This window comes from Rhipicephalus microplus, chromosome 3 (genome assembly GCF_043290135.1).
Source record: "Rhipicephalus microplus isolate Deutch F79 chromosome 3, USDA_Rmic, whole genome shotgun sequence".
Lineage (NCBI taxonomy): Eukaryota > Metazoa > Arthropoda > Arachnida > Ixodida > Ixodidae > Rhipicephalus > Rhipicephalus microplus.
The window spans coordinates 6,249,307-6,269,195 of record NC_134702.1 but is presented as its reverse complement, the minus strand read 5'-3'; the positions used below and the strand labels follow the sequence as shown (position 1 = coordinate 6,269,195).

The following is a 19,889-nucleotide window of genomic DNA, read 5'->3' as shown; positions in this document are numbered from 1 at the left end:
CTCAGTGTTTTGTTTGAGCAGTCCAAGCGCATTCACGTGGAATACGTCTATGGCGGGCATATTTTTCACGTATTTACTCTGATTCCTTTGATTTCATTAGGTACCACACGTTCCAAAAAAAGCGGAGAGTGCTTGCCTGTTCAGCAGTCGCAGGTTTCCTGAGGACTCTTCTGGCACAAAGATGGTGACGTGTGGCCAGCATTCATGCCTTGACTTCATAGTCACTGTACTCGCAGAGGTGGGCGAGGCTGCGTTGACAATCTTCTTTTTTGCCTTCTTGCTCCAGGCAGAAATGAAATCATCGTCGGATGAGTCGTCTTCCGAGGCGGCTGAGTACAGCTCTGTGTTCTCCCTGTCACTGAGTGAAGTTCGTCTCTTCCTCGTGGTGGTCAGCCGAGATGACTGCCGGCCAGGCGGCCCCCCAGAAGGCCCCACGTCCATGGCCGCAAGACGCGGAGCCGAGGCACCATACAAAACTGAAGGTTTCACCCCCCCCCCCAAAAAAAAAAAAACGGAGAGCCCAGAGAGAAGCGCTTGGATACCCCAACACTTCGTCGTCGTTTTTTGTTTCAGAAATAAGACAAAGCAATGTCCAAAGGCTTATGACAGTGTGACATATCAGAAAATATCTGTGTAGAAATGTAATACTGCCTAAATACGTAAAAAGTGATCGAGGTGTGAATCATGTTCGTTCTACAATGGTGAGCGCCGACTTTGCTGTTCTGTATGACATTGGCGTAACAAGGTCTGCAAATACCGCAGACGCCACGCCCCGAATTTATCTATTTTGTACACACACACGCCCATATGGATAAATAGTGATGTAAGCGCCCGTAACCAGGAAGTCATTCATTGACATTTCTGCTGCGGACCCGCAGCCGACATCCTAGTAAAGGTTGGACCCGTGGCTTAGAAAGTCAATAAATTGCTACATATATATATTCCCTGGCGAAGGCAGGCTCTCCTGCCGAAACATTCGAAGTAATAAACATTTTATTTTAGCATGTTCATCTGCCGTGTCTTAACGCGTACGATATATATATATATATATATATATATATATATATATATATATATATATATATATATATATATATATATTTCTTGAAAGTCTTCCTGGATTCCGGTCGAGTTATAAGTCACCAGAAGAAGCGAACGAGCAAACGAAAAACGATGCTTTATTGCCAACGTTACGGCCGGGGACCGGCCTTCGTCAGGGCATACGTGTGACGTATGCCCTGACGAAGGCCGGTCCCCGGCCGTAACGTTGGCAATAAAGCATCGTTTTTCGTTTGCTCGTTCGCTTCTTCTGGGTCACACGTATGCCCTGACGAAGGCCGGTCCCCGGCCGTAACGTTGGCAATAAAGCATCGTTTTTCGTTTGCTCGTTCGCTTCTTCTGGTGACTTATATGTATATATATATATATAGAGAAAGAGATAGAGAGAGAGTGAGAGAAAATTTTGGCCACCATGTCTGTGGTTTACTTTAGTGTCCATGAATTCGGCATGTTGCAGTCACGAGCAAGAGCATCTGTTGAAAATGTGTGCGCACAGCCTTCAAATGCCCTGTTACTAAAGGCTGCACAAATGAGCTGCTGCCTTAGGCTGGTTCTGGCCTGATTTTATGGTTCGGACGCTGTTGTAGTTGGTGTCATTCTGAGAGGCTACAGGACCACCAATTATTCACGTGACTTTGACTCACGTTGAGTCAATGCTAAAGTCCGTCGCCATACGTCCTGATTACTTGCAGGGCCCTTGGTTATTTGAGCGATAGGCACTTTTATCTGCTCCTTGAATAGGTGAATATTTCTCTTTCCACTCGCTCATTTACTGCTGCATAAACAGGAATGGTGTTGGATATATCATTACATTGTATTGATTAAGCTTTTAAAGTGGTTTTCGAGCGAGAAAAATCGGCTTTTTAGGCTTGTCATCCTCACGAACACCCTGGAATCGAACCAGCGTCCTCCTGATTGCCACGGTGTCGCTACTTTTGTTTTTCAAAATTTCAATGCAATACGAAAATCACAGGCACGTTCAATGAACTCATGTTTTTTTCTAATTGCGGGTAATCTGGTGCGTGACATTTTCGTTAATAGTTTCGAACTTGACTTCCTGTGGCATGGCTCCTTCCTCTAATTCCTGTATGCTGTTTGGGTAGTGGCTTCCTTGCTCGTTTTATTTCCTCATCTATGTTTCCTCAAACAAAACATGACAACACTCACAATCCCGACTCCTTTGTGCAATGCGATTACTTTAGTGCCATGCGATTACCTTAGTTTACATTGTTACAGTTCATGGTGGCTTTCGCTGCATGTTCTCATTGACAGAATGAACTTGTATTTGTTCATTGCAGTATTTTGCAAATAAGAAATTTATGCACTAAGTTATTTTATTATTCTCACCAATCATCACAGAAATACTTTTTGCGTAAATTTTTCACCCGTGTTTTCTTTTCTTTCCTGTTCTCTACTTGGATTTTTTTTTCATTTGTGTGCACATTTCGTAGTTTGCATCTGATCATTCTGTGCAAAGAGTCCCGGTACGCTCCTTTAGCCTTGGAACCCTCCTCTGTACATCCTTCACGCTGTACCACGCTTTGCAAAATAAACAAATAAATAAACCTTTGATTTGATTCGATCGTGGGTCATTATCAATGCATTTATTTTATCTAGTCATTTACAGTCATTTGTTATATGTAAGTCATTGTTATGAAGTTGCGTTGTCTGTCATGCTCTCGGCTTGCTATTATTGATCTACACGATGTATAAATACACGTTCACTAGTAACATTATTGGAACATTATCGTTTGTATTTTAGATGTTCTTTACGAACACGTTACCAAAATCAGGTGTGACTGTGAGAACGTCGCTTGACGTGTTTTTTTATTTATTGGTATTCATGGCGTTACTGTGTGATATTAGTTAGACATGCGATTCTGAACCATGAATGTTTCTTCCAAGAGCTGAGGAGTAGCTGGTGGCTGATCAGAACGCTATCTTCTCGCATCGTGTCAATAAACAAGAAAGCAGATAGATATGTGGGGTTTGACGTCCCAAAACCGCCATATGATTATGAGAGACGCCGTAGTGGAGGGCTCCGGAAGGTTCGACCACCTGGGGTTCTCTAACGTGCACTCAAAACTCGGCACACGGGACTACAACTTTTCCGCCTCCATCAGAAGTGCAGCCGCCGCAGTCCCGATACGAACCCGCGACCTGCGGGCCAGCAGCCGAGTACCTTAGCCACTAGGCCACCGCGGCGGGGCAATAAAGAAGAAAGCAGCCGTAAACGCCAGATAATCTTGCAAAGTTGCTTGGCGGCTCGGACTGAATAAGTACCCCTTCACCCACAGCCTAACGAGGGCACAGATGTACAAACTCGCCTGATAAGCTAAGGTGCATTGGAGCAAATACGCGCGTCACCTCATAAGCTCTCAGTTTCGGTTAAAAGATAGCTACAGCACGCCGTGACGAGACTCCTTGCATAAACTGTGTCTGTTCCTTTCAAAAATTATTTACCAGACATGCGTACCTACACCAAAATTGGGGATAGCCCTTAGATGTTTGTAGCGTATTGCATATAGGTGTTTTGGCTTCCCCATTAGCCGTCCTCTCTTTTTTAACACTATAATTTTCCCCGAAATCTACTTATTCAAAATGTCACCCCAGCAGAGACGTCAACAGAGTTCTTTGGTACAGTTCTTTATCTGCGTTTCTAATGTTTCCTTCAAGGAGAAAATACGTGTGAGCTTCATATATTCCTCGGTCCTCGATGATGCACGTCTCCCGATAACTATGGCACAGCAATTTTGTTGTGCTTCTGTAACTTGGAAAGGGTGGACATCGCAAATTTAAATAATGCGCTAGTTCCCTAAAGCCAACGGCACCTTCAATTACAAAAAAAAAAAGAAGCCTATGGTTTCAAAGCCCTGCTGGGACTACTCCTGAGAATATGCGGCTTCAGAAAACAAAAAGGGCGGAGGGTTTATTACACTGAAGTTAGCATCATGAATAGTGACAGGAAGAAGTGCGTAGCGCCACCAAGAAACATGAACGCCAAGAAAATGCGTTCCCGCCGTGCTGCGAACGTCTTTTAATACACCTTCTTCATCGCCCACCGCTTGTGAGATGAGCTACATGATAAAACTCCGGAGGAAGTAACACGGGATGTACGCCGGCAGCAGCCATCTGCGCGACACTCACAGGTTTCTGCCTGGTTGAGCACCATCGCGCGCGTTTACGAGTAACTTCAGAAGAGACAGCTAAAAGAGAGAACAAGCAAGAGAACAGAAGCTGTTTTCAGGGAAACGAAGCTTGGTTTCTGTGCAAGCAAAGTAGTAAAGACGCGTCGTCGTTCATCCTCGCACGAAAATAGTAAACGTCTTGCCTACCAAACCTCACCTGACTTCAGAGGACGGGGATCGAGTCTCAAAGACATTAGGCCACACACTGCGTGGCAGGTGATAACCCTTTACGAGGATTCAAAAGGTCGGTCCCGAAACTCTATTGGCTGTGTAACGTCAAGTGCTTTCGTTGGACAGCAATAGTTTCAGGGCATTTACGCGCCAAAACCACGACATCAGTATGAGGCACGCCCGGTGGTTCTTTTACTTGCACTGACGTCACACAATAAACACGCATTTCCACCTCCATCGAACATTGAACCTGTGTCCATCGCTTATGCATGCAGCCTATCACCGCAGCAACTGAGCCACCACTGCGGCGGCCGAGTTGAATAATGAAGTACGGCGCCTGAGCTAGAACAGTGCTCAGTCAGAGATTCCACACAAAAATAGACACTTGCCCATCCTCGCTCTGTTAGTGCACAAAGAAAGAGAAACAAAGAAATCCTTAAAAGTATGGGGCGGTCTTCGCTTATTATTAGTCGCAAATCACTTCCGCACAATTCCTCAAGGTAACCATAGGGTTGGAAAGAAAATATGACAATCACTCGTTTCAATCACAAACATACAAGGAAAGCCATGCAGATTTTTCAGAAAGAACGCGATACCAAGGGCCCATGTGCCACCTTTGGGCGTCAACTGAGGTATATTTCTTCGCGGAATTTTCGTCGTTAATTTTTCCTGACTAGTTACAGCGCTTTGGCCCAAATACTCGCTATGTGCGTTCCCTACAACCTGCTGACGACCTCGAGTGCTGCCTTTTGGTGGCACGGTATATTTCTCCCCTACTTTTTTGTCGTCGCGGAATGAACTAGGACTAAAGGTCATTTCCTTTTTTTTTGCTATGATTCATTTTGGAGTTATAAAAACACCGAACTCCTAAAGGCCACCCATACGCAAAAAGAGACACGGGAAAGGGCAATAGACAATCAACCTCATACGATAAACAATCGTGTCGTCAGCGTGTACTGATTCCCGCAATAACCTTCAACCCGTGGCGAGCGAGCCCAACGTCAGCTGCGGATGTCCCACGTGATGCGCCGTAAAACTTCCTAGTGCACGCAGACACCAAGAGTGCTTGAAAAATGAGACGTTTTACATCTGGTGTTGAACTGAAAGACAGCTCGCGTAGCCATCCTCTGGCTTCTCATACGGTATAGCAACGCATTTAGTTTCAGGAACAATTACGCTATCTTCAAACAAAACAAAACAAGACAAAAATCGGGGGCAAAGTCCGAAGAAAACGGAGGAACAGTGCTCGGCTCATTCTGAGCCATCAGTTATCATTAAAGGAGTGGCTAACCAGTCTTCGAAGCAACGGAGGCGACGCAGAGGGCAGAAACAATGCGCACTCTGAAAACGTTGCGTTTCGAGGGAAACGTAATTACCTTCGAGGTGGCCCTGGAAGTCATAAATCACAATGAGCGTGCATAATTAACGCCGCTGCAAAGCCCAGTTCGCTAGACACGAGCCCAAAAGAAGAGGGTACAGTTGGCACCCTAAAGCTGGCTCCTCTGCAACAGCAGTCATAATGCGAGAAAGCTAGCTTTCAAGGAGTGTCGTCATCCTCTGTTCACTGCCGAATCGCTCATTTTTCTCAGTTGCATGCGATTAGTCAAGTTCAGCGCGTACATGACTACCAAATGCATGTAACACTAATTTAAACTATCCAAACATAGACAGATGTGAAGGAAACTAGCACCATTGAGGTATCATGTCGACTGTGAAACAAAGCAAACACGCAGAACATAATAAGCGACCATGGATGCTACATACAAATCCACAAAAGTTGAACCTGGCAACGAGACGTGAGGCTTTATTATTGCTCTTTTCCTGCAGAGTTAGGCTAAGCGCGAGTGTACACATCAGCTGAAATTCAGCACTCGTTCTGCTGGATAACTTCCAGATTCCCAAGTCCGCCATCCGCGTAGCGGACCAGAAGGAACATCACAGGCACGAAAGCGGGTGTGACTGCGCTTTACACACAATAACTCTGTCGGAGCCTGAAAATTCTGAAATGTTCATCGCAGCACTTCGTTCAGGAAAATGCTGCGCTTGTTCACAGAAAGGCGAGCTCTTAATTATACAAGCTCAGAACACACGTCAGGATTTTAATTTTCTTGTTTTGAAACAACATGTGTGCATCTCAACTGCTCTTTTTTTGGGTGAATAGAAAGAAGGACATTTACCTTTGGGTGTGCTCTCTTCGGGAAGGCTATTTTTGGGTCAATCTGAAAAAGACAAAACGATTCGCCAGTGATTTACACACAGTGAACAAAAAGATATCAAAAAATCAATGCCATTTGTTGCACGATGTGCAGTGCAACGCGAGGTAAGATTTTCTCAAGTGCAAGCAAACTTCATTTTCCTCAATTCATTAGGTGAGCTAACGACTGGGTAACTAGTGCAGCTACATTTAATGGTGACTATTGTTTACCACTAATAAACGTAGGTTTAAGAATATGAGTTTTTTTGGTAAACCACAGGGAGGTGGCGTTGTGCGTATATATACTTGGGAATAACATAACTAGATCGTTAGTAATTTTCGCCGTATATCCACGGAGCGAATGATGATGAGGGCAAAGTGTTCATCCATTCATCCGGGTGTACAACCGTCCATGCATCCGTCCGTTAGCCCGGTTGTCCGTTCATCCCTTCGCGCTTCCATCCGTGCGTCCATGCTTCAATCTGTCTGTCTGTCCGTGTATGCTTCCGTCAGTCCGAGCACTGTCTCGGCGGGTTAAGCTTGGTGCGGCTAAGCAAGCAGCATATGTCACTAATACCGGCAAGACGTACCTGACGCTTTATCCTCAGAGAAGGCTTAAACAAATTGATGGCTGATTTCACCACCCATTTGTTGCTGTCGGCGCAGTGGGCGTGCAGCAAGTTCTAATCAAAACGGCCACTCGCTTCTGAATGGGTGTTGCCTCGTTGATTTGTAACCACAGTTACCGGCGTTGACTCAACGAAATAAATAAATACGTACGAAATAAGTACGTAGAATAAACACATCACGTACCGATGTCACGTAACACGCACCAAACAAACACCAATTTTACCCAACCCTTTTTAAGTTTAATGCCTTTGTATCGGGCTGCACAAGCTGCTGCATAAGTGTGTGGCCTTGTTACATCCCATCGCTGTGATAGTTCTGAACCAACAGTGGTGAGACAGAGTACAGAACAATCGGGATGCACCTCGACTCGTGAGAGAATCGTGATCGCCAGCAAGCAACGCACACTTCGGATGAGAATTCAATACATCATATACATGGGGTCGAAATACCAGAGGCCCGTGTACCTGAATTTAGGCCCACGTTAAAAAAGACCAACTGAAGAAAGCTTTTGGAGCCTTCCGCCATGGCGCACCTAACAATTATATCGTAGTTTTGGAGCGTAATGCCGCAACACCTAATTATTAGGAGGTATTCTTAACAAAGATTAAACTAGTCGGGGTTCCAGCGCTAAAGCAGCATTGATTACTTGGACCATACGGGCTCGAGGTTACATCTTTGAATCACCCGATAGCACACTGAGCCCTATCATTCAAGCAGTATTGCACACACGCGCACTAAGAGCAGCCTAATTAGCAGGCCCGTTATCACACACTGTACACATTGAATCTTTGTGTGAAAATCCTACGCAATATTGAGCCAAAAGGTTTAGATGCCTCATCAGACGCCGTGGCGTCGGCGAAGAGTGATGCACAGAATCATGATCACGTGATGAGGTCACCAAAGGACGCCATCATTACGTGACAGTCAATAAAAGTTTGTGACGCCATCGGGAAATCGCAAATATTGGCGTGACGGCTGTTACGTAACGCCAACAAGATGCAGTCACAGTGCCCTCCTTTCGGAGGCGAACACACACAAAAAACTTGGACGGCACTTGGCAGTAGCACGCGAGGCCGTGTTCCCTCTTCCCTTATCATACATTGACTGAGAAGAGAAAGAAGACCACTTTCGCCTTCGGGTCGTGAGGATGGGCGAAGAACACGCCTTTATATCGATGACTCCATCCCATCAGGCGCTCGAATCGAATTCAGAGTGCGCCCCAGACTATAGAATATAACACGCGCGTTGTCTTACTGCAAGCACAACCATGCTTCTTACAAACACAACCGCGAAAGCGGGGCTCCTGGCGACTCGAAAGCAGCCTTTCTTAGTAAGCAGTCAGCGTTACGACGCAGGCTGAAAAAACAGATGGTATTCGAAACGACAAATTTAACAGGAACCTGGTATAGCTTTTGTCAGAAGCTATTGAAACTATGCCCATTGAGGCGGTCCGTTCGCAATCATAAGCTCGGAACCGGCGACACAACTGCGGTTGTAGCCACAACGGGGAGGCGCAATTGGGATAGCCACGTCCTTCTCACCTACAACGCATGCTGGCAGATTGATAGGCCTAATTTCTTTACTTCCTTTCGCCATATTTTGGCTAGCAACGGACGATTTTTTCACGGGCAACGCAGTTAAATCTCAACGAGATTTTTTGCATAAAATGTTTCTGTTGTGTCCACTGCAAGGTGATCCATGGTGAGGCACATTAAGTATCTTGAGGCCCGAAGTATCTTGTTCAGGGGTGACCTAAGGCGAAACTTGGCAGGTGAGTGATGAGGTACAAAACCCCCGTAACCTTCTCTGGGCGAGCGCGTTGTGGAGAAACATAAGCAAGTTCTGACGCCACCAGGTGACGTCAGAGAACACAAAAGTCTGTGACGTCAATGTGGGTCGGAGGTAGACAACACCACGTGGAGTGCAGAACGTTTCGCTGGACAAGAAACAACGAAATCGACTGAGAAAGTCAACGTGATATTCTAGCACACTGGCCCAGTGCGCCCTGCAAAAAGACGGCTCACGTGTTATTGTATATGAGTTACCTACAAGTGTTACCGAGAGCATTCTAGAAGAACCCGGCCGAAAGCATTCTCTCGCGGCAGCGAAACGAAACGCGAGCCGTGTTCGGCGAAGCACAGCGGCCACAGAAGAGCACGCGAACGTCGCGTGCTGAGGAGAGACAAGCGATTCGACCTTGGCTGTCGCCGCTTCCGGACGTCTTGCGCGGCCTGCGAAATTCGTCTCGTGGCCGAGCGTTGTTTGTGCTGCGCTGCTTTCTGCGAAAGGACCGCTTCGCTTATTTATGCTGGCTGCCGAATTATTTGTGGTTTCTTTTTTTTTTTCGTTAGGCCACGTGCTATGTCGCTATGGACCGTCCCAGAAACTGCTCCGTGCAATCGTTCGCTGGTAAATAAAATTTTGGGGTCACGACGCTTCCCGTATGAGAATCATTTCTGCGACTTCATAAACTCGCGGTTACACCTTGACATATTACCCACTTCGTATTCGTGGACGCCTGACGCACTTTTTCGTGGTCGTTAATACCAGCAGTGAGAAAATAATTAACAGAAAAAACTTGCCTGCAGCTGTTACACAGATCCTTGCAAACTAGCAGAAATGAGCGATTCCTACTAATAAACGCTCAATTTTCGTAACAACATCAGACGTCCACGGTGGTTGTCTTCGCGAACAACGCTGTCGTGGTGCGCACAACATCGTCTATTAAACGCCTCCCTACTGCGGCCTCCGAAATACACGCCCACGCACGTCACCAGCCCGGAATCTGAGTTGCTGTCTATGATACACTTCAAGAACGACAGCCTACCATGTGGAGGAACGTTTATCAGATCCTTCATGCACGTATACATTCCATTGGTAATGCACCCCAGCAGTATCTTTAAAATAGTCGTCAGCCGCATCATTGTCGACGAATCATTTGTAAGAGTTCATGCCTCTGAGGTTTTTTTTATTTATTTTCGCGACATCGTTTCAACACACCAATTAAGGGAGGCCACACATGAGAGCACTCAACAGCACCACCAAGTGCGTGTGTTAAGCACGCGCGCCCCGTGTAAAGACGTCTGATCGAACGAATAGACAAAGGCGAATGTCAATTGCAGTAGCAATCCCAGTAGAAAATATGCATGGCATTCTTAAAAGCAAATAACCAGATGACTCTATTCGAAAAAAAAAAAACTTAAGATAAACCATACAATAAATACAGTCTACGGAGCAAATTAAAACAGAGAAGAGCAGAAATGAAAAAAAAAAAGTTTGGACAACAGGGAAAGACGACAATAACATAACATAATAATAAAAAAATGTCGCATAGAAGAAGGCGAAACGTAAGCTGCAGGGCAAAAGAGAAACGGATTTGTGCAATGCGTGATAATACGGTAAAACGGCAGAAATATTGGAGCACAACGATGACTTTGAGCTAGAATATCACCGTGGCCAAGAAAGTAAGATTTATAAAGACTTTCTGTCTCATAGACAGAAGAGTGTCGGCAGAGCCAGACGGATACTTAAAACGGTCTATGCCCTCTGGTTATCTTATGCCTAATTAGAGAATTAAAACCTAAATGGTGTAGCACAGGATATGATGCCACAAAAAAAGCTTCAAAAAATATATCAACGCCGCGGACTTTATTTAGCGCTGGTGATTGCAATAATGGTTATATGGTAATGATAACAATTAAATAGTGTTAGAACAAGACTCAGATAAACTTTTAAAGAAACAATGGTTATTTATGCTTGGTATCTTTTTACAGCGAAAGCTGTTATGAGATCAAAAGACAGGTCTCGTGCGGTGCCGTAGTTGTCCACCGCCGCCGGTGGCCGTAATCGTAATCAGAAGAAATAAGAACAAATAAACTCAGTAAATAAAAACACCATGGACACAATGGGACTTGAACCCGGGTCCCCTGCGTGCAAGCCCAGTTTTCTACCACTGAGCCAAAGAACTGGCCTTAGGCAACCCAGTATTCTACCACTGAGAAAAACTGTCCATAGGCAGATCTGAAACTGAAACTGATGTCAGGAGAGGAATTGCGCTAATATGAGCAGTAAATCAATTTGGATGATGAAAGGAACAACTAGGTGTCACAATATGCGAATTGTGTGACACCTGGTTGTGTGAATGATCCAACCCATAATAAAGGCGTGTTCTTGATCACCTATTAACAGTGGCACATACCCACTTAAGGCATAATTGTTCATCGTCATCAGCCACTGCAAAAAAATATTGCAAAATATTCCTAACAAATGTGTCGCGGATCGCACGATTCTCTAAAGAATTAATGAATGTCAGCCTACTGCACAAAAATCATGATTATTTGTGACGTAGTGGGTACCCAGCAAGTGTACTTGTAGCAGTTTCTCAAAGAGTGTTAGAAAAGGCTCTGAAAGGCCGCTCTTCGAGCTTTCGTTGTGACAGTGCTCTCCGTTCCGCGGAGGCTTGGCGTTTTAAGGGGCGAAGCTCTTTTTAGCGGCACCTGTTCGTCCCTCGTAGTCGTAGTAGTAGTAGTGTGTAACCAGTCTTACATTTTGACCTCCAGGGTGGTGCCGGTGGGAGATTTCTTCTGTGCGTTGTTGAACAATAAATAATTCGCAGCCTGCGCGTTAACTAACAGCCGGATTGTCTTGTCTCTTATTCCCCCTTAGCAGCCATTGGCATGTACATTGAGCACTATCTGACATGAAAGGGTAGCTACGTTATACTCGCTGAGCGTAACCTTCTTGGTTTTAGAAAGGTTTAGCGAGCGTTGGGCCGCAGTGCCATGAATACAGTGAACTAGTATATACCATGAACTCGAGGTGGTTAAAGGTGGGAAGTAGACATGAAGCAAAAGTCGTAAGAAAGTGTGCGTGTGCCACCTCTCGTTTACTCCTTGGAATGTCCGCTGGATGGCGGTGCTTCTATATGCGGAATATGTGATGAAAAGATGCGAGATGGTGGTACTTGGGGTGTTGAATAGGTGGACGAACGGACACACAGACAGATGCATGGACGGACGCACGGATGGCTGCACGGACGGATGGACACATGAACGGACGCAGGGGCGGATGCATGGACGGAAGCAGGGACGGACGCACAGATGAACGTGCGGACGCACGAACAGACGCACGCACGGACGGGCGGACGGACGGCCACACAGACGCACGCATGGACGGACGAAAGCAAGAACGAATGAATGGACGGATGCTTCGCCCCACTCTTCATCATTCACTCCGTGGATATGCTGCCATTTCTTTCTTTCGACTCCCTCAAAGATATTCGTGTTGGAATTCAAAACGTTCTTCCGGATCGCAGGGGCATATTCAACTTCAGGAAAACATATTACCATGTACGATTTGTGTAAGGGCAAAGGAGAATTTATACGTATTGTGCAAACAGAGCAGAGTGAACGTAAACGTAACACGAGCTGAGTGCGTGCAGAAAGGAATAAAGTACTATCGAAGAGGACGCCGCAATCACTGATGGTTTGCTAAAGAACACTTACCGACTGCACGCTGGATGTTTAGAGTAAAAAAAAAAGACTTTGCTCTTTGAAGTGTTTAGACAACGGTTAACGGCATGACACCACGCGGAAAAAGAAATCTTACTGCAGCAAGCGACAGTCGTTAACAGAATGCATTTTCCCAAGTATCTTGATGACATAGAAAAGAAAATAATGCAGAATGGCAAAATAACCATGAGTAACCTAAATTGAAAATAGGAGTGGGCAAATGCCCACCTCTGAGGCACACCTCCAGTCGACTTGTCCATAGAAGACGTTCGTCCATTTGAATACGGTAGCATGATCTATTAAGACAGCTGTGTAGGAAATACAGAACTGAACAGTCAGCATCAAAGTCCGCCAGCTCAACCACAATCAGCGAGTAGCTGTTCACGTCCAAAGCCTTGCTACGGTCAACGTATAGATGCGTTAAAATGTTCTCTCTGAAATGAAGGTGCGCGGATTTGCGTCATGAGACTAGCAATCTTTTGTGATAGTTTAGCGGCTAGCGAGAAACCCATATTTATTAGGAATCAATGAATTTTTCACACCAAAAGGCAATACATGGCGTAAGGGATGCCTTGCGTGCCTGTTGGTTACACATACTCAGCAAGCTTTTCTGTATAGCGCGTAAAAGACGGGACAAGTGTAAACACGGATGGACACAGATGACGCTAACTTGCAGCAATGGTTTACTTTCGAGAACCAGTGCGTCACAGTCAAAGCCACATGATTGTCGTGAAGGTCTCCAAGTTCAGTAGCTGTCTAGCCCATCAGATCAGTTGCCATGGGCGAAAAAACAAGCATAGCCTAGGCTATGCTTGTTTGTTTGTGTATGTTTTTTTGCCATCTTTACAACCGTTTTTCCATTCCCCCAACGTGTACGGTAGCCAACCGGGCATGGTTAACCTACCAGCCTTGTTGTTGTTTCTTTCCTATTTAGAACAGGAAACCTCTTTTCTTTAGTGCTACAGGAAGCCGGCCGCTGAGAGCGCATTGGTATAGAGGAATTTATTTATTTATTCTTGAAACACGGACGGTTGCTGAAGCCGTTTCGACTGGTGGTCCTTATTATAGGCTGGAACCGTAAGCAACAGGCGACAGTTGAATACTTGAAAAATACTAGATCATATGCGTGTGCAGAGTTCTCTTTAAGGGAACTGTGCACACGCCTCTCTGTGTCGTCGTTCTGCTCTCGTGCTACAACTATCGGGAGGATAGCGGAGATTAGTCGCAGCGCGTCCCCCTCCCTATTATGTCAATGTATGGGGCTGACTTTGGAGCGCCCCCCTCCTGCTCCGAGTAGCAGCGCCGACCTCCCTATTGTCACCATATGGGACTCATTGCGCCCCCCCCCTTCAAGGTGACTAGGAGGTGTTCACCCCCCCCCCCCCCCTTTGCGTGTGATCTGCATGCGATCTGCTTTTTCTGCACTAACTTGAACCTTAATCGGAAAGGTTTCCATGCAGTGCGACCGTGATGAGTAAGCACGTGGCTTGAGCACACATAACAAAGGGTACATTCACAGCAACTCCCACGAGCTCGCTCGACGCACGAACCACGCCCGGCTGCTTCACGACGTCACAAAGAGAGGGTCTGCAAGATTCGACGTTAATAAACAATGGCGCTCGCGTGTGTCGCCGCCATCGGGATCCTGCCACGCCGAGTGCGGGCGTCGTCTTTACAGCCCTGTCCTCCTATCGAGCACTTCCGCCAGAACGACGCTTAAACGATAGTGAAATAAGGTGAGCTCATAAATTGTTTCCAAGTCACATTTTATATAGTGGGCAAAGTTTTGATGTCGCGTGTTTAAACAACGCCTGTGAACACGTTTCACCATTTGAGTGTAATTACGACGTAAGATTATATAGAAATCCCCCACGACCACGCAACCTCGTCGATTCTTCGACATTGCACTTCCTGCAAACGACTCGTTCCTATTCGACTTGACTGAAGTCACTCACCAACGAAGCAGAAATCGGTGAGCTTGAGACTCAACAATACTTGAAATTCGGCCAGATGGTGCATCGCTAACGAAAAAAAAAAGAGTGCAGAACAAGATATTCACAAGAACGAGAGAGACAGGACGGGCAACCATCTTGTCTGTCTTGTTTTCGCGTTCGAAAATTTTCCGTTAGCTTGAAACTCAATGTCGCACGCGTGAGCCGAAGTGTCCGCTATAGGGGTGGCTAGTGGACTAACCAGATTGGTAGTATGTGGCAATGTCGACCAGAGAATGATGCACGCTTCTACGGGCTAGTCTGATTACAGTGATACCAGTATGGACAGGATCACTCTCCTGCTAAAGATATGCGACATCAGAGACTGGTCGGTGCGCAGGCTACTGGTTATGCTACAAAAATGAGGCGTCTTAGGTGCGCGTTTCGCTGCAGTGAACATACTTTCGTAGTGTCCGGTTTATTTTAATGCGCAACCGACCGACTGACTAAAACAAAGCAACGGGAGAGAAATGAACTGCAGGGATGTTAGCCAGCGTCGAACAATCCTCATAATTGGAGAGAGGAATTAAAAGAAGCGCAATGAAAGAGCAAAAGGAGCACACACATCGTCACAACCCGTTCACCTTGTGCAATACGTGACGTCACTATTCAGAACTACTGCAGTGTCACTATTCAGAACTACTGCAGTTTTACAAGCCAAAACCACAATACTATATTGAATGAAGGGCTCCAGAATTCGCGACCACCTGAATCACCATGCATACAAGTACACGGGCTCTAACGTTGGGCCTCCATCGATATGCCGACTTGGCAGCATCCCAATTAGTCTATAATCGCACGCGCAAGTTTCTTGTCTTCAAAATTTGAAACAGTGCCTTCGCCATCGTCACCCACGATATTTTTCAGGACGACATTACAAAATGGTTGCTGCCGACGTCAAAGTGTGATTGATTGCGATGTGGTCGTCTCTGCGCATTGGAGACAGGACAGTGGCCGAAGATGTGTTGTCATGTCTGCTCACTAACACAGTCGTAACAAAGAGCGTTTTCGGCCAATGCGCAAACATAGCTTACTGTTCAACGACTTGGCGAGTGATAATATTGGCGGAACAGCACACAATAAACATAATGTCACGGAGTCATGACGCGGCTGAAGGCAGCAGACAGGATGGTCAGATCAAGCTCTTTATTTGGGCCAACCTGTTCCCGATCAAAGGAAAGCCCGGTTACACTAGCACACTTGCCCTTATAGCAGCGAATGCAGCGTCGGCCGTCAATCAACTGACAAGCGGCCAAGCGTGTCGGCACTCATAGACTAGTCATCGAACATTCTAGCGTTATCGCTAGCGGCGACGTAGATTCCAGAAAAATCTGAAATGCTCACGAAGTGGGCGTAATCTCAACAAAATTATCTACTGCAGTCTTGAAGCTTCTCAAGATTACCGTAGGCGCGGTTCACGCTGAGAATCGCGTACAGCATAACGGGGTGATAAGAACACTTGAGGAAGGAACGTGGCAATATTCATAAACACATAAAGAAGACGCAAACAGAGCGCTTGCATTGACGTCTTCTTTCCGTGTTCGTGAATGTATCTTCTGTGCGCTGCTTCATCAAAATCACAAGCTGAAAAGGACGTGAAAGCCAATCTTTACCACCAAAGACCTTGACCGTGACCGGTAAAGCCCTGTTTGAATCTGAAAACTTAGCATTCAGGTGGCAGTACCGGTTATTTTCAGACACTTGCTGTGTGCAAATAGAGAGCGTAATATTCGGGGCCATCACTCGCAGTTCACTGGCAAGCAATATCCAGCCTTAATTTATAGAGTAATATAAAAGGTTAAGAGAGGACACTTCCATGGGCCCCTGCAGCTGATTTGGGTTTGCAGCGCACCAAACGAGTGTGGAAAACTTTGTAACCTCAGAGATGGCAGACTGCAGAAAAGACTTTCTCGAAGGCCATGCATCTTGTAGTGACTAGGAATACTATACAGCCTCCGAGATCACTTCTAGGTGCGTGCTCGTCTCTGAGGCCATGCCTTTTTTTTTTTTTTAACGCGTCGTTTGCATGCATCGATCAGCTTCGTTTAAGCTGCACCGCTAGCTCGGCAAGCAAACGATACCAATGTGCGTCTATGCACACGTTTTAGTTAAAACATGAGAACCGTTGCAGGAGCGAAAACATATTTTCAAAAGAAGAACATGCCCACTTTGTTAATGTTTGATAAACGCAGGCACAAAGAGAGGTTCATTGCACTGCGAGACGCGAAAATACAGCTGCCATATCATGATTATAAATTACACACAAGGCATAAACATAGAGACAACAATATAGGAAGAACCGCAGCAGAATAAAACTGCAATAAACGCAATAAACGCACACAACTAGGCATACGGTGCACAACACGACACGGCAGTAGTTGCCTCAGCACTTGACTGCGGCGTGAACCGAAAAAAGAAAAGAAAAATGTTGGCTACGTTTTGCTTCCCACCTTCGCACTAATTTCCCCCTACACACTTTACACCACTCTTTCACGAAAAACACTCACAAGCAGTTGCCGCAGCAAAAACAAACCAATTTTAGGTGATTGATTGATTGATATGTGGGGTTTAACGTCCCAAAACCACCATATGGTTATGAGAGACGCCGTAGCGGAGGGCTACGGAAATTTCGACCACCTGGGGTTCTTTAACGTGCACCCAAATCTGAGTACACGGGCCTACAACATTTCCGCCTCCATCGGAAATGCAGCCGCCGCAGCCGGGATTTGAACCCGCGACCTGCGGGTCAGCAGCCGAGTACCTTAGCCACTAGACCACCGCGGCGGGGCCAATTTTAGGTGTCATGTAAGCCGTTAACGAGGCAGGAGTGTTTACTCAAAGGTTAAGTCCTAGCTTTAGCTAGCGAACATTTTGCTAGATTCACCACTTCTCTCTTATTGCGCTCGTTAGAGCTTCAAGATATTTGCGAACGGCACAGATAACGGTACTGAGCATAGCTGTACTTTTAACAAAATTTGCTCAAGCGGTGAATGCGAATACATGTAGCGGCACAAAAAAAAGCCTAACAACGCGAACGGCGACTCAATATTTTGAGCTGATAAAAAATTTTCTAGCAAACGCGCTGCGAGGCGTTCCAAACAGTTTTCTTTCGTGTGAAGCAATCCGCGAAAACTGTACGCGAAGTGATAAGCACGAAAAATATCTCTGCGCCGAACAGCACTATGCCAGAAACATTAGGGTTAAGGCTTCAACGACAAATGCAATACGCACTTAACGTAGTATTGATGGCATTCGTACCTAGCAGCAGCCAAGCTGAGAGGCAGCCGAAACAAGCGAAAGCCACGACGCACGCCAGGCACGTTATCGCACATCTTTTATGGCGTCTCCCTGCTGCTGCCCGTACTTCTTCGTTACCTTAGATGCTCATGAATACGGAGCGTGACAACGTTGCCGCACGTCGACGCCATGTGCACTTCTCTCGCATCCGACTCATGCCTGATTCCAGCCCGATGTTATCACGCCGCCCAATCAAAGATGATAAAGATCGATTCGGGCCACTATCACACACGCAAAAACATAGATGTATAATGGACTAGAAAATCTACTGTGGTAAATAACTAGAACGCGTGTTTCCTTGAAGCAATGAATGATGTGCTGCCATCTTACGGCTAGGGTGAAGCTGCGTAGCTCAGTCACTTTTTGGCCCGAGTGACCACTCTTGTCATGTTTATGTTACTCTATGCTTAATCAGTTTCTTCCCCACCCTCTCTCCTTGAGTTGATCGAGCAGCATTAGCGGCATGTTCATTGCCTCTCACGCTCTAGTGTCTTGGCAGCCATTGAAAATTCCCTTGAAGAACAAAGTTGGAGACGCCTAATGGCGAAGACTACTATAAATATAGTAGCAACCATAGCAGCAGAGATCACGTGAGAGTCAAAGAGCCTAACAGTTTTCGTTCAGAGAAAAGCGTACTCCGGAACACGCGCGCCAGTCTGTGTCAACTTGAGCTAACCATGCAGCCTCCACGAGCCGCTTATGACTGCATGATAGAAGAACAGAATACTGTGGGGCAATCACGAAAACAGTACGATATGTGAATGAAGCATTGAAGGTGAAACGAAGACCAAATACGTACCCAAATAAGGAAGGTTTTCTCAGTAAGAAAACCCCTTTTAGTTGGCGATAGTTCATTTTCGAAGAACTTACAAAGCTAAAGGAACGACGAAAATTGATTTGTTGGGTTTAACGTCCCAAAACCACTACATGATTATGAGAGACGCCGTAGCGGAGGGCTCCGGAAATTTCGAACACCTGGGGTTTTTTAACGTGCACCCAAATCTGAGTTCACGGGCCTACAACATTTCCGCCTCCACCGGAAATGCAGCCGCCACAGCCGGGATTTGATCCCGCGACCTGCAGGTCAGCAGCCGAGTACCTTAGCCACTAGACCACCGTGGCGGGGCAGGAACGACGACGAAGTTCAAAGAAGGTGATATACAAGGGCTGACTCTCAACTAAAGTTCATTCAAGGAAACGACGCGAATAAATACAGAGGCCAACCACGTTCCGGCATAAATCAACATCAGAGCACGAGGGAAATCATTGAAGCTATGTTAACAGCCAAGAGGAGAGGTGGACGAGCCGCCAGTCTGTTGCCCTTGCATAGCGAAAAGAAGGCGCCAATACTGAATTTCAGATTGTCTTCATCGTTAACGCGGTAAGAGCTTCCTCGAACTTCGAGTGTGCCCGTCCGTCCGTTCGTTCGATCGGTTCTGTATGCACGTGTAAACTCCACGTGTTGTGGCATACCTACATCCCTTGGATAACTCTACAACACACGTGCAGTCGCTTTGTTTAAACGTGGTTGGTCTTTGTATTATTCGCGACGTTTCCTATAATAAAATTTAGTTGTGAGTCAGAGCTCACGTCCACCTTCATTGAACTTCGTCCACATTCCTTTAGCTCTGTAAGCTGGTGAAAAAACAAAACAAAATGAAATGCCCCACACTATTAAAACAATTGTGTTCCTAATGACACGTGCTAATTGGACTCGGTTTAATATGCTACTGTGCGTTGTTTTATGTTATAGTCTAATAGAGAAGATTAGCAAGAAGCGCATGGGTGGATGAAGATGCAGATGTGAACTGTGGGCGTTTAGTGAACGTGGTTTCTACTACATTTACAC

At 46.0% G+C, this 19,889-nt stretch overlaps 1 protein-coding gene across 4 annotated transcripts in view; it reads right to left on the bottom strand.

Annotated features, from left to right (window-relative positions):
- The window catches only part of Rbp6 (RNA-binding protein 6), a 361,701-nt gene that overhangs the window by 217,484 nt on the left and 124,328 nt on the right, over window positions 1-19,889 (bottom strand). For all 4 annotated transcript variants that reach the window (XM_037433718.2, XM_037433719.2, XM_037433721.2 and 1 more), the window contains exon 5: window positions 6,596-6,637. In XM_037433718.2, the coding sequence (XP_037289615.1) occupies window positions 6,596-6,637 (42 nt within the window). The remainder of the gene's footprint in view (window positions 1-6,595; window positions 6,638-19,889) is intronic.